The sequence below is a fragment of the Triplophysa dalaica genome, chromosome 1 (assembly GCF_015846415.1).
Source record: "Triplophysa dalaica isolate WHDGS20190420 chromosome 1, ASM1584641v1, whole genome shotgun sequence".
NCBI lineage: Eukaryota > Metazoa > Chordata > Actinopteri > Cypriniformes > Nemacheilidae > Triplophysa > Triplophysa dalaica.
Genome location: NC_079542.1, coordinates 32,127,334 through 32,147,966, shown reverse-complemented (window position 1 = coordinate 32,147,966; position 20,633 = coordinate 32,127,334). Strand labels below are relative to the sequence as shown.

General features: G+C 36.3%; 2 protein-coding genes across 3 annotated transcripts; one reads left to right on the top strand and one right to left on the bottom strand.

The window, feature by feature from the left end:
• The first annotated feature begins 965 nt into the window (after positions 1 to 965).
• abhd2a (abhydrolase domain containing 2, acylglycerol lipase a) lies at positions 966 to 14,206 on the top strand. Of its 2 annotated transcripts, none has more exons than XM_056753800.1 (12): positions 966 to 1,058; positions 2,453 to 2,519; positions 2,860 to 2,942; positions 3,446 to 3,661; positions 6,291 to 6,466; positions 7,289 to 7,456; positions 7,568 to 7,751; positions 8,993 to 9,085; positions 9,334 to 9,435; positions 10,544 to 10,613; positions 10,698 to 10,782; positions 10,929 to 14,206. In XM_056753800.1, exons 4-12 carry the CDS (start codon positions 3,453 to 3,455, stop codon positions 11,141 to 11,143), a joined length of 1,302 nt encoding a protein of 433 aa, XP_056609778.1. In that variant the 5' UTR covers positions 966 to 1,058; positions 2,453 to 2,519; positions 2,860 to 2,942; positions 3,446 to 3,452; the 3' UTR covers positions 11,144 to 14,206. The 2 variants fall into 2 exon arrangements, with proteins under 2 accessions (XP_056609778.1, XP_056609769.1); XM_056753791.1 differs by having other exon boundaries at positions 981 to 1,145.
• A 290-nt stretch (positions 14,207 to 14,496) lies between these two features.
• On the bottom strand, positions 14,497 to 20,338 carry rlbp1a (retinaldehyde binding protein 1a). The gene is made up of 7 exons (XM_056755025.1): positions 20,330 to 20,338; positions 19,932 to 20,060; positions 19,595 to 19,796; positions 17,653 to 17,831; positions 16,696 to 16,854; positions 16,155 to 16,265; positions 14,497 to 14,643 (listed from the first exon to the last, which is right to left on the bottom strand). Exons 1-7 carry the CDS (start codon positions 20,336 to 20,338, stop codon positions 14,497 to 14,499), a joined length of 936 nt encoding a protein of 311 aa, XP_056611003.1.
• Between the last annotated feature and the right edge of the window lie 295 nt (positions 20,339 to 20,633).

Here is a 20,633-nt window from a genome sequence, read left to right as displayed (position 1 = left end):
AGGGCCGTAGCCACTGCAGTCACGGAATGGGAAGCAGACAAGGTGGCTGCTGAGTCCTGTGGGAACACAGCCGCCCATGACGCAACGTCTGAATCGTGAACCGCCCGCAGTGCGGGCAGATCGATCCACAATGGCTGCCCTCCCTCCACGATGAGTGTATTGCATCCCATGAGAACAGCGGGACATGCCACGCTGGAGAAATTTGCTCTTTTAGAGAAAAGAACTCAAACACTTCTGTAACTGCCGAGACGCCCAGGGAAAGTTGCTGGAGGAAGGGACAGTCCGCTGCATGAGACCGACAGAAAGGGAACTCACTCTCTCAATGGCTCAGGTCTGGGTGAACATTTGCTTTTAGATATATGCATCTTTTGTTCCAACACTTACATTTTTGCAACTTTACGTGTATAATACATGAATGGGCAATTCATAACACACCAAAAACACAGAAAACACGTGTTTGGGCCATATGACCCCTTTAACATTTGATTAGGTCGTAATTGTTCTGTTGTATTCTATTCAAACGCTTGTTTTTTTGTTAAAAACTCAAACATGAGGTTCTTCTGGACCAGCATTGGTTTCTTACGCTTTTGAAGTGGTCTAAAGATGATCCCATTACAGTGAGCAATGTTGTTGTTGTTGCCTTCTGCTGACAGAGATTAAAGTAATTTAGCATACAAATGAAGATAAACATGTAAATAATCTGTTAGAATACATGCTATATTATTATTAAACCTGTCATTTTATGGTAATTTATTTCCGTTCATTCATCATTTAATCCGTTTAAATGACAGCAAGAAGCACACGTGACTTTCCCCCTGCTTCTACTAAACCATATGCATAACACGTGCTGCCTGCCTTCCGCTCTTCCCACTTCATGACCTAATATGGAAACAGAGGCGGTGCCTGTTGACGCGCTTCTCTTTTCATCCAATAGCCTCGAGATATGCTAATGAATGGGTCTAAAGCCGGAAGTGCGGCTACTCCTCTGTCTACTGACTGCGAGCGAATGACAAGAAGTGGTCGGAAAATGGTAGAAATTCACGGCCGAAAATGCGACGGTAAATAAACACACCTCGTCCTTACGCCAAACCACACATCTGATTCACACCAGGACGGGAAAAGGGAGCAGATTGTGTAGGAAGGAGGTACGATGCCTTTATGTGCATTTAAACTGATGCGTGTTTACTGCGTGTCTAGAATAGTTGTGTCGCCTCCTGTGTTTATCTTCTTACGTATGGACGTGAAATAAACATAGACTGTCTTTTTTCAAGACTTCTTAGTCATTTTTAGTAAACATGTCTACGGGTGTTGCTATATATTTATTATTTATCTGATGTTGCGCATGACATGATCACGTGATGGACAGATCGTCTCTCTTTGGTTTCACCATGTTTACATCTTTAATACGCGTTTTTTTTTATATGGCAACTGTAACCTAAGCTCTATATTTTCAAAAAGAAATAATAACTGTTGGATTTGTGGATGTTTGAGTATGATATGAGATACAGGCTGAGGTCTGGCCTTGTTCTGCAGGATTTACATCAACACATGTTGTGGTCTAAAATTTAACTTGTATATTTTAATGGCTCATTTAATGGTAAACTAGTAAAATTATAGTATTTTGACAGTGTACTATTGTTTTCAAAACAGTACGACACTTAAGTACTACAGAATAATACATGTAGTAATTCCTGTAATAATACAACATTATATTACAGTATAACGTTTACTGTATTAAATGCTAAAGTATACTACACCAATTTGTCATGTGGGATTTAAAATGTATTATTTATTGGCACTCTGCCACAACTTTACACACATACAGCTTGTATAGTGCATTAAAACAGACAGTAGATAATTTATTATAAGGCTGTTCATTAATGTGGCCTAATATGAACAGCCTATGAAAATGTATTTAAATATTTCATAATAATGCTTTATAATATTTTCCTCATTTAAATGTTCGTTAACTAACAATGTCTTAAGTGTTATGCAATGCATCATGGTGTTCGTGATGGACACACAACGTCTAATTGCTAAAATACATTACACTACATGACTTTTGCTCCGATTTTGCCCAGATATTCAGTCTGGACTTGTTGCAGAAAGTCTGTGCAGGTCTGCAGATTTGATCAATTAATGTGTTTCTATCTGAAACTTTCAAAAAGTCTGCAAGTGTATGATGTCTAGTTTTAAAAATATGTTTTTAGATTTAGATTTTAAAAGTCTTGTAGTGTATTCCACCCATAAGGCATTATGCAATGTGACAATATTTGCTCTTGGGGGGTAACTCTTGTTCTAGCAGGAGAAGGGAAGGGATTTCTTTGATAGACCGATGCATCATCATCATTCATAATTATATCCTTATGATTAATGGATGGATACTCACCCTCATATCATTCCAAACCTGTATGACATTTCTCAAAATATCTTCTTTTTTTATCTTCCACAGAAGGGTCATATACTTTTTGAACAACATGAGGCCAGAAGTTTTTGGTTGAACTGTCCCCTTAAGAGAGGTATGAACACGGAATCATATCGACACGTTAAAGTCTTAATCATTTGGCCGAGATCACCACTAAATAGTCACATCTAATAAAATGTAACACTTAATGGTCACAGGTCTAAATGGTTTTACTAATCCTTCTCTAACATGTTGAATTTGTGTCCCCATGGGAACTTTAATGCAGACCATTTAAGTTTAACATTCAGTGGAATGGCTTCTGTGAGTCACCTGTAATACAGCTGGTCATGTAGTTATTATTGTGGGCTGTGTCCAGGACGCTGTTCACATTTACAGCGCATGATCGACCTTATCTAATCTTCCGTTAATATGTTTCTTTGTTCTTATCCTTCCAGAACATTGAACAGATCACTGTGACTTAATATCCACACCTGTAATATCCTCAAACTTCATCAGAGAACCGGAGGTCATCTTCATAGTAAGTAGATCACTTGATCTTTTCGTCCTTTTTTGTGTACTGTATATTTTATATGAGGGATCTTTCACCGACAGTTTGCATTGGCGGTGTCATTTTGCCTTTAGTTTGTGAAGAATATGCTATAAAAGCAAATGTCAAGCAATTTTAACCCAGAGCAAAAGAAGTTTAGATAAATATGTTATTGTATTTCTCAAATTAAATGTACATTATTCTGTACATATTATTAAAGTACATTTTTACACTGTAAGAATGGTTTTGCCATTTATGTTATTTTTTTTGTTGACACAACATAATTGAACAAATTCAAATCTGTTGGGTCAACTCAACAGTGCATAAAAAAAACAATAACGTAATATATTTAAAAATAATTATTTAAGATTTTAGATCAAATAATTTAGGAAATTTGAAAAACATGTGAAATGAAAATGTAAAATATGTTGTATTATGTAATAAATGTACGAAGTACATAAGCAATACAGTTCTCTTTCGTTGCTTATTTTAAGATCAAAAATGAACTGTCACGATTCCGAGGTGTACACGGTGGCGCCGGAGATGCCGGCCATGTTTGACGGCATGAAGCTGGCGGCGGTGGCCACGGTGCTCTACGTCATCGTCCGGTGTCTGAACTTAAAAAGCCCGACAGCCCCTCCGGATCTGACCTTTCAGGACACGGCGCTCTGCCACTTCATACTGAAATCCTGTCCCATCCTGACCAAAGAGTGAGTGCTGCACACCTGATTCATATTTAATAAGAAACCGGTTTTGATAGCGTTTTGTTACAAACCTTTCTCACATGATATTTTTTGCTGATTTAAAACGGCAAACTGTCATAGTTTATGGAAACAGTGTTGACTTGTGTTGATTTGTGTTCATTGTTGACTGTAACAGCATATGTTTAGTATGTCGTTTATGTCTGTGGCCAAAACAAAGCGTGATTTTCCAACAACATCAGATGAGACGTTTATACACCTGCGATTCAATTGTGTAGTGTGTATTTGTGAATCCGATGAACGTTTTATAGTACGTGCGCTGAATTGAAATGAGAAAAAGTCTTTCGGGGGCTTCAGATATTGCAATATACATCACACGTGTGTGCTGCACAGCTCGAGTGGGTGTTTGGTTTGTAACTCAAAGTGATTGCCGGCTGGTTATGTAATCCTTGTTTTCCAGTACGGCTACTATACCAGCGGCTCAGGAATCATTCGACAAAACACAGCACATCAACCTGATCCGGTGTATGGTTATTCTCCCCGCCTTTATTCTGGAAGGGCTAAAAAGCCTTTAGGAAACAAGGGTTTGAAGATCAAGTGGTGTTTTGTCAAGTGTTTATAATGTGGGCCCGAGGTATTGCTGCTCTGGACTTTGAAGCTTTTCTAGGTGTGTCCGCCAGCTCAACCTGCTTCCTTGGTTTTTGAAGCTTTTATGGTCATGGTCGATCTCAGATCAGCGATCGCAGAGAAATTGCTGACGTACAGGCATTGACAAAAACAGCCCACGTTTCCAGTCAGTTCTGTTGTAAGTTACTCGCTAGTAGTTAACGTTTCTGAGAAGCACGGGTTATTTGAAGGGAGCACAGTTTTGTGTTTACAGTTGGTTCGCTATGTTTATTCATTCTAGAGATTTCTGAGCTTTTCATGTTAAGCTTCTCTTAACATTGTGGTGACCAGATAAGTGTTATTTTAAGGTTTACTGTGTAGACACTGGACACTGGTTCTGGAGGTATGTGTGCGAGGCTGTTTGATAAGAGCGTCTTATGAAATTCTTGAGTGGCGTGTAATAGATCACAATGATGGTGAAAAGAGGTGTGGGGGGCAGGGGGGAGATCGGCATGACTGTGTGTAATTGAAAGCAGGCCTGTCCTCTATAGACCTGCCATTGTGACGGCTTCCTCCTGAAGAGGGGTTTCCTGTTTAGGAGAAATGAACCTTATAGTTTAATATGTGAATCTCCAGTTTGGTTGTAGGTAGGGTTGGGAGATAAGAAGGTTTGAAACAGAATTTAATGTCAACCACAATACATTTTCCTATTGATTACCGCAAGTGATGACGTATTTTTGTATGCAAACCCCAGAAGCGAGTGAGCATATTAGGACTTCCGGTTCCATTGCTCCAATGTTTAAAAAAAAAAAAAAGTTTAAATCGACCCGAAATAAGGTTTGTGGTTAACAAAACCCATTTTCACGTTTTATTCTATGACATAAAACACGGCAATTATAACCCGCTCGTGATTTTTTTTAAAGCCTTATGATGTCTTAAAATCGGTGATTGCTATCAAGTTGCTAAATGCGACCACTTCCTTTGGCGGGGACGTTAGCAGTCATCACGCAAATAAAGCACACAAATAATGCTTCATGAGCACAGATCTCTTAAAAAGTACATGCAGATTCATTCAAGGAGTAATATCTTATCAGGGAACATGTTTTTGTTGAAGTTTGAAAGAGTTGTTGGAGGCTTGGTGGTGGTGATGTTGATATCGAGCGACCTTAAGTGTAGTCTGTTTATAGCGTCGTGTTTGCCTTTTACTTCTGCCGATTGTATTTCGGCTTCAAAGAAAACCCAAAGGTGGTGTTCATTTGTAAAGATTTTGTAAACATCATCATAAACTTTTGTTAATCACAGAGCTTATTTATGCGAAAAGTGCGTAAGCTTCGGTCGAGGGAACCAGCACTTACTTCCGCGTTACCCTACAAAAATACATAATTTCTGAGGTACTGTATTGCATTTATACTAAGTATGTAAAAAGGTGGGCGTGGTTAACTCACAAAGATAACGGTATCAAGATGGTGAAAACCAAAAAACAACCCAGATTTTCGTTTAACTTCATAGTCCTCGACAAATGCGCACTGTTGATGCACTGTTAAAAAAAAATATGTTTTGTTTTAATGAAACAAAATGCATCGACCTTGGTTTTGTCTCAAATTAACTCATTCAACCTCTTCTGTACGTCTGTATACTATGTAAAGGATGATGTACAGGCAGCCTGTTGTTTTCGCAGAAATAAACCCGACAGTGTGATCAGCGGAGGGTCCTGGATCACACTGAAAGGGCTTATTTCGTGAAAACAGCCAGCTGCTTTTACGTTATCCCGTTTATTACACGGCCGCTTTGCACCTGAGAAAAATAACTGGCATGAAATGTGAATTTGAAATATTTCATTAGCTCATTTTTACAGAATGCAGACCTTGCACGAGGAAAAGACGTATTCTGGCCAATCAGAATCAAGAATTCCAGCCGTGTACAAGCCGTGTTATAAGCGGAGTACAAACAACCTCATCAGTTTCAAATTTGTCGTTTTGGACTTTTGGTTGGTAACCACTGTATAAATATGAGATTTTGTGTCATTTTCTAGGTACATTCCGCCTCTGCTGTGGGGTAAAAGCGGTCATCTACAGACAGCCCTGTACGGAAAGTTGGGTCGGGTAAGCGCTCCACACCCATACGGCCTGCGTAAATATCTGCCCATGCAGGACGGGGCCACGTCGACGTTCGACCTCTTCGAACCCCTGGTGGATCATCAGACCGGAGGTCAGTGCAAAGAAACGCTGCACTCCGTGTGAAACCTGATCAATGAGTCTATTATTCAAGTGCAAGCCGGAAGTGTCATGTAAATGATATTTAAATGGTTTGCTTGCTTACGCTAGTGAAACAGAGATATTAGTTAAAGCAGCACCCTTGACAACATGTCAAAGTGAAACACCAGTTTACTTGCTTTACATAATGTGATGGAAAGGTTCAAAAGTCCATGCTAAAAATAAGACATTTACAGTATCATTTAAATCTGGGCAGGAGTCGAAAGCTTTAGAATTTTGAAATTCTGAAATGTTGTTAAATCAAATTATATGTGATTTATTATGTTAATAAAACAAACCTCAATTGAAGTATATGTGAAGATGATATTAAAATAATAATTAAATAATTCTAATTAATTATAAATAATTATTAAAATAATAATGTGAAATTGAATTAAGTGCAATAAGACCAGAAACTTCAATATGGTCAATTCTGACCTCAAAGTGATACTTCAGGCTTTAATGAAAATTTTCCATGTTTTACTCACCCGCGCGGCATCCTAAGTGAATGTGACTTTCTTCTTGAAGAATAATGCAATGCTGAAGGATCCCTTTAAGCAAAAATGGAGGAAAAAACGAAACATAATCGAAAACAAATTTAAGATCTTTAATAACAGCAAAATTTGTAAAACGGCAAAATTTGCATTTGTTTGCTTTTGATGTGAATCGCCATTGCGACACATTATTGTAACGTTTGACGTTTAACGTCTTAAAAACGTCTACATAACTTTGCCTCTATGCAGCAGTTGTTTTGAGTGTTTTTGTGTATATTTCACAGAGGACGTCACCATGGTGATTTGTCCTGGCATTGGGAATCACAGTGAGAAGCACTACATCCGCACTTTCGTGGATTATTCACAGAAACAGGGTTACCGCTGCGCTGTGCTCAATCACCTCGGGGCCTTGCCAAACATTGAGCTCACGTCTCCTCGCATGTTCACCTATGGTAAGACCTCTGGAGATATACCTCGTCCCTTTAGACCTGCGATGAGTGTATCTTTGTAACAGTTTTATTCTTCGAGATAAACACATGTCAACACAATGAATCTGTCAACAGGCTGCACATGGGAGTTTGCAGCGATGGTGGGCTTCATAAAGAAGGCGTTTCCCCAAACCAAACTTATCGTGGTGGGCTTCAGTCTCGGGGGAAACATTGTTTGCAAGTTTCTGGGAGAGAACCGCACCAATCAGGAGCGAGTCCTGTGCTGCGTCAGCGTGTGTCAGGGATACAGCGCACTGAGGTGAGCCTGTTTGATTGACATGCTTTGAGAAAAGTGTAAGGCAACCATATTTAGGACATTTATACGTTTACTCGACGTTTGGGCAGAGTGGTACACCTAACTCAGTTTCATGAGTAATGTCCACATTACAGGACAAAACAAGGTTGGGTGTGTCACACTTAACAGACATCCTTCAGGTGAAGGCATGTTTCCAGCTGGTCACCTGATGGTAACCATAGCAACAACAAACTGGTCCAGTGGCTTTTGTTGGGGTCTGAATCGAATGTTTTTTTTGTATAAATGCATTGTATTCACACACACTTTAGTCTAAAGTGTCTAAAATAAACACAGCACACTGTCACACATCAGTGTGGATTGATAAGCAACTCATGGTCGTGTGTCACAGCTCTGGCATGTTTGAACTTCATGAACGCTGAAGCCACACCTGTGGCTTTATGTGTGTCAGCAGTGTGTGCCATACAATCTCTCTCTCCTTTCACACTGGATTACGGCCTCTATAAACCCTTCATTAATCTGCTTTCGCTCTGATTATCTGTCGGATTATTATATTCAAGATCCTTTTTAATGCATTTTATGAATTGAGCTGGAATTGATATTAAAGGGGTCCTGTCATATCGTATTGTTCATTTTTGTAACATAGTTTGCAAAAGTTATTAAGAGTTTACAAAACCAATTGAAATGTCTGTTATTAAAATCCAATCAAATATCTGCACAAATATTATTGAAAAAAAACTTTGACACCCAAAGATTATTAACTTTAAATAAACAATTATATGCAACGTGCATATACCAAAAAAGGCAACAAAATAACATAAACACAAATTTTATAAAAATTAATGCAAATTTGAGAATGTAAAACTGGACACAAAACTATAATAATTCTAGTGTTTGTATCCGTCGTTGTTTTTTTACAATAAGAACTTTGCAATCTGTCCATATAGTCCAGGATAAATGTATACATGTAAATGTAAAGGAACAGTTTGCCTATAAAATGTATCATTCAAAATATTCATAATTTTCTAATGCTGCATAACAACCTTTGTGTAAAAGCAGAACCAAAAATAAAGCTGCAATACTTGACTCCTAATACGTCATCTCTATCTGGAACATTTATTTAATTTTGATTCATTTTATTTCACAATGATATCTCATTAGTTTGCAGTTGTGGACTTCATGGTTCATGTTGTCTGATCAGACCTTATATGTATAACAGCATTGGCACTCGTGGTTTAATGTTTTAGGGCCCAGGAGACGTTTCTACAGTGGGACCAGTGTCGACGTTTCTATAACTTCCTGATGGCGGACAACATGAAGAAGATCATTCTCTCCCACAGGTACCGTTGACCTCATCCATCATCTTAAATCTTACAGGCACTTTCTGTTGCTCAGATGCTTTGTTCCCACTACGTAATAGAGATGTTATGAAACGGCTCACATTTACTTTTGCAATCGAGTCATTATGATAACTTGATGACACAAAAAAGATAAATTAGCCTTCTCCTATGTGGTAAGAGAGCACAAATCTTGTACTTGAGCTGTTGTTTGACAAGAGTCAGCAGGTGTTTGTTTTTTGGTTTAACAGGAGTGTCTTGTTCGGGGTGAGCTCCACTAAAATGGTGGATGCAGATTTGAGTCGACTGTACACTGCCACATCTCTAATGCAGATCGATGACAACATCATGAGGTGAGAGGAGGATGTTGCTACATGTTGTTGTTTTGTAATTCTCACACAGAATTGTGAAACCAAGAAGGATAAACACAATCAAACACACTGTAAATTAGTAAAAATGACCAAGAAATCACACATTTATGGGCTAAAAATAAGAATTTCACACATCTACGGACATGGAATAAATTAAAAGACCATTCCAAATTTTCATTTAATCGTTAGTTTTTGATGTGGTGTCTATTGAATTTCAACCTCAGGAGTGACATAAAGTCATCCAACAGCAATGTGAAAGACTGACAGCATGACAAGACACACATTATTTTTAATAAAAAAATATAATTTTTGAACTTTTCCTTGATTCATAAAGAAATGTTGTATTGCTTAAAAGTGAATATGAACCTGTTTTCTTTGCAGTATTTGAGGTCTGAAAAAATTCAGAGCATCTTTTCTGTTATTTTCACCTGTTTCTCAAGTATTCATTTTCTGCAAAAAGAATGCAAACAGAAACAATCTTTTTAAATTTGGGAGAAATATTGTTTATAGTAGTTTATGGAATAAAACAAATTTGAACGCTTTACCTAAACACATACATATACATTTTCTAGATGTATATTTAGACAGCAGTTTTAGGAACGGCAAAGCTTTTCAAATATAAGTAAAGATAGACAATAAAAAACCTGAAAACTACAAAATATTTTGCACTGTTTAATTGACACAATTATGTAGCAAAAAAGGCAAATGACATCATATCTTAGAATATAGATTTTATTCTAATGTACAAGATAAGCAAAAATAGCTCAAAAACCCTTCCAAAGAACTGAATGGTTGACATAGTAAAATATAGCTGTTCTTATAGGCAAATAATTTGCCTTCTCTGTAAAATTTGCTTAAAAAATCTTGAATGCTGGATTTTATCATATGATTCCTTTTTAAGGAACAGTTATTTGTGTGCTATATTAAACATCGTCTAAATCATTATGAAAACGTTCGTTTAAATAGAAGAACAGAATTTATGTTGTTGCATAACTTAATAGTTTTGTGTGTTTTATCAGTTTTTGAATGTATTATTAGCCGGCACATTGTCTAAGTTTGTCAAGATCTTATTTTTTATTTTTATTTTTAGAAAATTCCACGGACATAACTCACTGAAGGAATATTACGAAAAGGAAAGCTGTGTTCATTACATTCATAATGTGAGTAGAGTCACAAACGGCTCTTGTATTCATCATACGCTGGTGTTCATTTCTGAAGATGATTTGTGAATCTTTCTTGTGTAGATCAATGTGCCTCTGCTGCTGGTGAACTCTGCCGATGATCCGCTCGTGCACGGCTCTTTGCTCACCATTCCCCGCACACTCGCAGGTACAGCACTGAACCATAGTTACAATAGGATTTCAATAAAAATTGGAGACACTAAATTTGTGCTTAATATTATACTACATGCATGCGATGTGTTGCTGCCAGCTGATGTTACAATTCTGAATTATATTCTGATTTGTCTTTTACAGAAAAGAAAGAAAATGTTATTTTCGCCCTGACGCTTCATGGCGGACACCTGGGTTTCTTCGAGGGCGCTGTGCTGTTCCCTCAGCCCCTCACCTGGATGGACAAGGTCATCGTGGCTTATGCAAACGCTATCTGCCAGTGGAAGAAACAGAAGCCAGCATGCCAGAGTCAAGACGCGGATGCCAGCGAAACCAAATGCCAAGACACTACATCCTAATCGCCCTCGTCTCCATTTCACCGCACAGAGAACGTTTTCACCACGCACACGATCCCACGACACCAACTTCAAACGTCAGTGGGGAAAACCCTTTTTTATTGAGCATCACCGTTTATCGACCACCTGAATCGCAATTACTTCAACATTTCTGAGGAAGAAACCGGAAAAAGGTGTTTGATGACCAAAACAAGATTGCTGGGTAGAGAAGGCACTGTTTTAGATTAACTTGAGTTACCTTTTACATAGATACAATCTGTTGCCCTCTAGTAGGAAACATTGAAAACCGGTTCGTTTTTGACTGCTGTAGAGCTAAAGCACAGCCAGAGGAGTCTCAATAAAACATGCTCGGTCACATTTTACCCCAAACTTAAGAAAACAAATATATATTAAAAAAATATTTATTTGCATTAACAAAATACAGCCATTTTAAGGACACCATTTTTCCACCATAATACTTTAAATATTATAATAATAATAATAATAATAGAAAATAATAATAATCTTGTTATTATTATTATTATATCTGCATTATTTTTATAATTTTGTTCATACTCCAGTTACCATAATATCCACAGGTCTACAGTATTTTCATTATTTTTAGTGGTTATTCTCAATAGATTACCATTGCAGTAAAACAGTATTTATTTATTCTTTTTTTAAATTCCATAAATTAAATGCCGCAAATTACTTTGCTATTAAAGTATTTTCTCCCATATTACTCTTTTTGTTATACGTATTTGTTTGCATCAAGTAATTCAAATGATTTAAAATGTGATATAGACTTTATTTAGTTTATGCAAAGAACTTTTTTCTATATCTTTCTTTTGAGTCTGGTGTGATTTACGACCGTGCATGCGTTTTTGAGATTCACCGCCAGCTTAATAAAGCAACACTGCTTACTTCACCACCGTACACAATAGCTGTCTTTATAGAAAGTGGCCGTTACGCAGGCACTGTGTGCTTATGGATATGACAGGCACGTCACATGACTGCACATTATTGTGTGACAATAACACTAACACAGACACTTCAGAAACTTTACTGATCGTGGATCTGTGTACCAGGCCTTGCGAGTTCAATCCAAAAACGTTCCTAGTCATTTTTGTTAGAGCACTTTTATATAACATTTGCCACACGATTCATTTTGAGTAAGAGCTGAGGGAGAGAGAAGACATCCATCGAGTGACTCAATGATCCCTTCTGATCACCGGATTGTGTTCGTTACTCACCAGGCGGTTTTAGTTTTGAGATCTCATTCCGTTAAATTCCTAGACCTATGGAAGTAGAACAGTTAAAAGAGAAACAGCAGTATTTGTTGAAAGCTGTAGAATTGTAATTCATGTCAAGTGTTGATTTGGGACCCAGTGGGAGACGACAGTGCATTTTGCATTTTAATGTCTGTGAAAGCTGGACACTTACAGGTATTTATGTTTTTCATTTTCTTCATGTTGCTTTTGAATTTCGTGCAGTTATTTGTCATTTTTTGTATGCGTGTTTCTTGGGTGATATGAACGGAAACAACATTATCTGGAACAGATTTGTAAGAGGCGTTGTCAAATGCGACCAGGCGGAAAAAACATCCATTTAAATTTGAAGGGGATGTTTAAAGAGATGTTTCCAAAGGGCCTGTGGAGATTATGAACACCTTTGCCGAAGCAGTTTAGAACAGATATTTGTTAAAGGGACATAAGGACAAATCCCATAAAATTATGTCTGGGTCACTTTTTTTCATCCCAAAATCCATCTCCAAAAACTAAGACATCAAACTGAAATATTCACAATTTAAATTCTTATTGTAATACATTTATTTCTCTATTCTCCTCAATTCTGTTTGAATTCTAAATGGTCCAATTTTTTTCAAACGCACTTTATTGTACATTTACAATTGGCAAAGTGATACATACATTTTATTATCGCAGAGTAAAGACGACCCCTAGAGGAAATGGTCTGTAAAAGCACAAAGTCATTTGACACTGAGAAAACACTTTTGGGAAATATAAATGAACATGCATAAATTCAGTATTACTTTTAGAAATATGCTGGAGAGTCAATCCTTGTTTCTTTCATTGTGTCATGGTCTCGACTTTGATTTATTGTAAAATTATGTTATTAATCCAAAAGCTGATGATTGGTTGTCATTTGCTGGACTTTTTCCTATTGGTCTGATCCGTTTGGCTTTTCACACCAGCAAAGCTTCAATCTCTGCTTTATGTCGATCCAGTTTGCCTTTCAGAATGTCTCCCACTTACTTTTTTTGCACAGATACTAATGGTTTATGATGTACATCCTCAAGATTTTCATACATTTTTTGTTTGTTCTTGTTATTGTATTTCACATTTATTTCACTGTCGTTGTTTTTATTTTGTTGTGTAAAGATGTATGTATGTATGTAAATGTGTGTAGGTCGAATTTTTGCTTCATATCACCACTTATGAACAGACGAAACAAAGAGCACACGAAGGTTAAATATGTTCAATTGATGTTTAGAAATGATTTATTTCCTGTTTACGGAAACCAGGGAACGTTCATTTGTCTGTTGATCAGCAATAAGGTTTTCGTCTCTTTTTCTCCAAGCCAAGATGAGTTGATGAACTCAAAACCATTGTGTCAAATGGAGTGTAGACAAAATATATTTACGCTGCAGTCACAAAAGGGATTTGGGAATATTTGAGAAAAAATGCCCCAAGGAATAGCATCAACGGTAATTCGTTTTTTTCTGGCTGTGTTAAAGCTATAGATTGTGTTTTTGAAGGATATAGAGTGGAATATTCACAACCTCAACTACACCGCCCACTTTATTTTCAGTTGTAATGGATTATTTCACAAAGATCACTAAATCCGTTCCTGCAATTCTGACACACTTTCTCATCAGTTTATTGTGTTTGATGGGTGGTTTTTGGATGTCGTCTTCCCCACAAAGAAAAGAACATTCAACATGAGATCTGAATCACTGGTGTGTTTTTGTTTTGGAAACGCAACGGTGTGTGATTGAATAATTTATAATTGAGAATGGTTACTGTGTCCAAAAAATAAATAAAATAAATTATTTTCTTGTTTAACAAATTGTGCAGAGGTTTTTTTTGCCGTTCATACAGTGGAAGTCAATGTGGTTCAATGTTGTTTGGTTATCAACATTCTTCAAAATATCTTCTTTTGTGTTAAGCAGAAGAAAGAAATTTGGAATCCCGTATGTGTAAATTATGACAGAATAGTTATTTCTGGATGAATATCCAATTTGTATGGTTTATTTTTATCCACAGTATAACAATACATCAATATTTTCTATTTAGTCTACATCTAACACATGCTTAAAAATAGAAAAACAAACAAGACTAATGTCTGTGGCTGATGACTTAAAGAGCCGTGTCTTCAGATCCAAAAAGTTTGATGGCTGTCTCCTTTCCATCACATATGGGACCCGTCCCATCAAAATCTGAGGGAAGAATTTCAGCACCAAAGTCTTTGAGGTAGCCGTCAAGCTCGTCTCCATGTACAAAAACCTAGAACAAGACATTTTAGTGTCTGACACAATAGTGTTTTTGCAACACACAAAAGCAAAATTGTTTAAAGCATTTGTAAAGGTACCTATTTACAAGCTATTTTTTGCAGTTAAATTTATTATAAATATACTTTTTGTTCATCTGAGAAAGTCTGCAATGACATGATGGTGAGTAAATGATGAGAGAACTTTCATTTTTCTGTGAACCACTGATTCAAGAATCAACTTGGTCTTAGATCTTTTTCCTGAAATTTCTATAAAAAAGTGATAATGTGCCCATCTGCCAGAATATAACAGTTGAATCCTGACTGGTGTAACTGTTCTTTTACAGGTTATGTGCGTTTCAAGATTATTCAACACTATTGAAGCTGATTATTGTCTGAAAATGACAAATGGCTGTAATACACTACATGGCTTTTAAAATCCTAACGTATTTTTTAAAAACTAGACATCATACACTTGCAGACATTTTTTTTAAAGTTTCAGATAAAAAAACACTGATCAAATCTGCAGAATGGCACAGACTTTCTGCAACAAGTCCAGATTGAAAATCTGGGCAAAAGTGTATTTTAGCCTTACAGTAAAGATTTTGTTTTTGTATAAAGTATTTGACTTGCTGTTAAAAAATCATTTAAAAAATGGAAAACGTAATTTTACAGAATTTTCCTTTTGTTTTTGACCGTTTATCCATGTATAATGTCAATAAAACTGAATGTTTCTTTTTGGTTGGTTTTAACAGATTTTTCATGTATTTTTGGCGCTTCAGCTGCGCCCCCAGATTTTTTTATAGTTTTTTTTAAAGACAATCTAATGCTGTAAAATACTTAAAATTGACAATAAAAACGGGAAATGTATATATTGTATATCCTGCCATTTTACAGGAAATATATTTTTCTGGGGGCATATTTCTGTCTCTGCAGCTGACATAAAAGTGTAAAAAAATATACACTGTAAAATGACATGTTTCCCACGGTTTTCTTTTGAATTTGCAATCTTTGAATCTGAATTTGAATTTGCAAATCAAAAAGATTAACTAAAATTATTTTTTTAATGTGCTAATCATGTGATCAACATGGGGGACCTGTAATGTAGGATACATAATAATATTAGTCGTTACATAAGTCGTTTATCACATTTCTCGACAGTTATGTTTCCTTGGGTATTAAACGCTGTGAAGGTAGAAACTAATATTACTGTTGAATCAATAGTAGCATTTTTTGTCCTTTTTTCTTTTTTAGATACATTACAGTAAAGGCCCATTTATGGCAACAACGGTAACAATAAACCATAAACCATATAACCATAAAGTTTTGAAATCGTTTTAACTGGTGGTACAAATAACAAATGCTCACAATATTAACCCTATTTAAATTGGAATATTGTAAATTATATCCCCCGTCTCCCCACATTAGATTGACTGTTATTGTTCTAGATATGAACAGACCATTAACCCAGATCAGATTTTCATGAAGCCCCACTTCAGGAGCTTTCTGTACCCAGCTGTACACTCACCCTCTCCAGCAGTTTGCCCTTCATGAAAGGCTTCACTACATTATATGTGGTTGTGAAGTACCAGGGCTGATGGATCACGTGCACTGCCTTAAATCGAGCTGGAAATGAGTCCTGCATTCACACACAGACCACAAGGTTTATGTGGGACAACATTGTTAACAGATATAGCACTTTTACCATATAGTGTAATGTACAGAACAGCAAAGAAAATATTCTATAAGAGTTCTTTTACCACAAAACTGTTCTTACAATAACATAAAAAGAGCACTTCATCAACATTGTATGTCATTCTAAATACGTTATTAGGGAACTTTTCATGACATTCATAAATAACGTTTTAATAATATATCGGAAATGTCAGCGAAGCGTTCATAGAACATTATTTTTGCTGATGTTTAATTTTTGTATTAAAAAGGGGCGGATTTACACCCAGATTGTTAAAAGTTATTCGCTGCATTGTTCATTTCTAATAGCATCTTCTGGAAGTAAATGAAAACTCACAATTGTAAATTAAGTTTGAATAAGCAAGCACATACTGTACCTGTAACATGTCCACCATCTTTTTAAGCTCAGTGTGTTTGATGCCTGACGCGTGCTGCATAGTGAAGCCCTTGAAATTCTCAACGAGGACAAAACCGTTGATTTGAGTCTCTTCGTTTTCCAAAAGCTTTTCAAGGATCACGCAGTACGCTCGCAGACACTGTAAACATAATTTAAAGAAAAGTTAAAGACACAGTTTTCTGTGTATTTGGCCTAACAAGAAAGACCAAGACAGTACCATGGTAAAGATGGTATTTGGCAATAGCTTAGTCATGGAGTAACCAATGTAACCATACTAGCTTTTGGCTTTATCTGTAGTACAACTCACATTACAAAAGTTTAACCATGGTATTTGTGGACAGAAAAGGGTTACTATACATTAACTATAATAAAAACATGTTAAAATTTGTAAAATGGCATTTCAGGTACTTTAAAGGAACCTATAGAAAACACAAATACAATACAATACAAAAACACTGTTTTGCATTCTGTAAACAAATTTTCACTATTCATGTCGTAAAATACTAAATCTATGGATGATGATTTAAAGGTCCAATGTGTAATTTTTTTGAAGATCTATTGACAGAAATGCAATTAAATATACTTATCTATGTGTTCAGAGGTGTATAAAGACCTTACATGATGAAGCGTTATGTTTTTATTACCTTAGAATAAGCTATTACTATCTACAGACTCCTTGCAAAGAGTTCGTCATGTTGTTTCCATAGTAACCTTAAATAAATCGTTTCGTAATACGTTATCTCCTTCGACAAAGAAGCGAAAACGTGACGACATCTTAGTCCCGCATCACCCACCGTAATGCTTCTAAAGTGAGGGTTGGAGTGAGACGTTGGATGCAATTCGTAACCTCACCACTAGATGTTGCTAAATTTAAAACATTGGACATTTAAACAGACATTTTAACATGAAATAAAAACATCATAGATGTCGTACATACTTCGTCAAATGTGACCTCTTCTAAATCCCAGTTGTCGATATTGAAGAGCAGGACCACTCGGCCATATTTGTCTCTTGTGGAGAGGATTCGGGGGTAACCAGCTTCAATAGTGCTGCGTACGGCTTCTGGGGTTAAATTCTCAAACAACTCAGGGTAATCTCGCCTGAAACGCACATAACCTGTAAAAGAACAGTTACACCAGTCAGGAATCATACACAATAAAAAAGCATGATATATTCTGGCAGATGGGCTTATAAGTATTTTTTTTTTAATTTCAGGAAAAACACCTGAGACAAAGTTGATTCTTGAAGCAGTAGTTCACAGAAAAAATTAAGTTCTCTCAACATTTACTCACCCTTATGTCATTTCAGACTTTTTCAGTTGAACATTAAGTTTAATATAAAAATATGCAGATGCACTGCAAACTGGGTTAACTTGCCAATATTTTTTTGGAGTTTTAGAGGTCCTTGGTTTAAGTAAGCAGAACTTACACATTTTTATTACTGTTAAGTTAAAGTTACCAAATTTACCAAAGATTCTTACCCAATCTTAGCAAGTGCGACTTAAATATTTAATTTATCGTTTTTATGAAATGAAGTAGACAGAACTTAAATAACTACACCAAAGTAGCATTTTTGAGTTAAATAAACTAAATTCTTTCAGTTTTTTTATTTTGCATATTTTTTGCCTAAAGTGTTTTAATATGCATTAATCAAACACTTTTACCAACGTGACCCAAAATAAGCAAGAATAGACTGATCTCAGAACTTGCATTAGCACAGTTCCTGCTCACTGGTAACATAACACATATAACAGGTCAAATATAGCTTTGCAGAGACTAAGCACATGCACCACTCTTCTAAACAATGGTAACCACAAAACTGAAAAATATGTCAAACTCTTTGAAATATCTAAAAAAAACAGAACATTAAACACTAACAAGTCTTTAACTTTACTAAAAATAAATTATATAAATGAATTATATTTTTTAAATTTTACTCTTCTTATATGGTCTGACGCAAAGAATACTGGGAATTGGAAATCCTTCTTGACTAATTGTGTTGCATTAACTTCTTTAAATTAAGTAAATTGAAGTTAATAAAAAATAATCATTATACTTTATTCAAAAGTAAAAGAGTGTTTCAGAAACTTGAAATATTTAAGTAAGTAGAACTTTTTTATAAAATTAAGTTTACATTACTTAATCTGTTTGATTATTTGGAACATTTGGGTTTACATTGTGTTAACAACATTACTCTGATGTGTTTGGCTAAATATGAATGGCATGAGGGCTAGTAAATTATGGGGTCATTAAATTTTTTTTGTAAACTGTTTCTTTAAGCAGCGAATGTTGAATTGTTGTTTTGCATTAGTCCCGATTCTCTATTGAAGGGTTCAGTCATGTATGTGATTGTGGCTGCCATGATTCTATGGGTCAGGGTCTTTTTTTTGTGGAATGCCCGGAACATCAAAGCATAGTGTGTTCAGAGCAATCTCCCAGTCCCTGCAAAAAACAATCTGCCCTATTTGCGTACAAAGGGTCCCTTTTGAGAAAGCCCAATTAAAGCAGAGCATCGGTCCTCGATGATGAGAAGCATAAACGAACACAAAAGCATGCTTAGTCTGTCACAAAATCCTGTAACACAGTAGCAGAGAAACGATGTTCAAGGGGTTGTTTTTCTTTAAAAAAAACTGTAGGACTTTTTTTCTTCTGCAGAATGCAAAAGAAGATCTTTTGAAGAATGTTGTCAACCACACAATACTGACCCCAATTGACTTCCATAGTTTGGACTCAAACCCACCTAGACATTTCTCAAAATATGTTATTTTGTGTCCCTCAGAAGAAAGGTGAATTAGGTCACAGGGGTGAAAAAATGACTATCCCTTTAAGCCTTTAAAGGTGCTTGAAAAGCACATGAATAAATCAAGTGCTATCATTAACCTCTCATGAGCTCGTGTGCTCTTGTCACATCAAACTTGCGGGCACGTATGAATCTCAGCAGGAGTGAATCGGGTTTTCCCTCAAAACGTTCCTCCACAGCTTTGTAGAGATCGTCCCCGCTCGCCTTTTCTTTGATCAAGGCCCTCAGTTCCTTTATAGATGACATTCTTTTCTCTGCTGTTTCACTTAATTCATCTTTAGCCTATAAAAATATAAAATATTCACATGCATGAGAAATTTTGAGATTAGAACCCACAGGTTGTTCAAGCATTTCTAGAACAGTACTTTTTATAACCCAAACTCTTTATAGTGCTTGCACACTGCGATGATACTTTACCTTCTGTGCGGTGTGATCTGGCAGTTTGACGCAGGGTCCGTACACCGGCCCGTGGTCCTTAACAGTCAGATACTCGAGCTTAGTACGTAAGGCCCGTTCCTCCTCGGACACCATACGGAACGTTCCGGTCTAATGGGATGAAATGAACGACAAAGCAATATATTGTGTCTCGCTTGACATGGACACAAGAATGTTGAGAGAAAACCAATCTCATGTCTTTATGCCCCTACTGCGAGGAGTGAGCCCTAACTATTTAATAATCCCCTTCACATGACCCAGCAGAACACCTTGAGAAACAACGGATTAGTTCATCCTACCGGGTGCACTTAACAGTAGGAGTCAAAGCGGTCTATGAAAAGCATACAATGGAAGTATACACATATAAAAAGTGGACTTACAGCAGCCATGATGCACCGATCCTCTAATGACTTGAAATAAAAACTGGAAAACAAAGCAAATAACAATTCTTGAGGTGCATCTCTATTTTTACATAAAAAAATTGTCCCACAATTTAAAAAAAAAGTTGTTTCTTTCAGATCTGTTATTTCTGTTGATTTGATTTCTTTTGGTATTCTCTGTGTGGCATAACACAAAACGTTTAAGCCAGTTTTTACTGATTTACTGATGCATATCTTCACTTCTCAAACCTCGGATGTTCAAATTTTAGTTATTCAGCAAATGGACCAAACTCTGTACTTTTCA

Bases quoted from the DNA above. Each gene is read 5' to 3' on its own strand.
- rlbp1a (XM_056755025.1), bottom strand. The intron at 19,797-19,931 runs GTAAAGTATCAT...ATATTTTTATAG, and splicing joins CAGATCACACCGCACAGAAG to GCTAAAGATGAATTAAGTGA. The intron at 16,266-16,695 runs GTACAGTATGTG...GTGTGAATGCAG, and splicing joins AGATGGTGGACATGTTACAG to GACTCATTTCCAGCTCGATT.
- abhd2a (XM_056753800.1), top strand. From the start codon at position 3,453: ATGAACTGTCACGATTCCGAGGTGTACACGGTGGCGCCGGAGATGCCG. The intron at 7,457-7,567 runs GTAAGACCTCTG...ATCTGTCAACAG, and splicing joins TCCTCGCATGTTCACCTATG to GCTGCACATGGGAGTTTGCA. The intron at 9,086-9,333 runs GTACCGTTGACC...TTGGTTTAACAG, and splicing joins AAGATCATTCTCTCCCACAG to GAGTGTCTTGTTCGGGGTGA.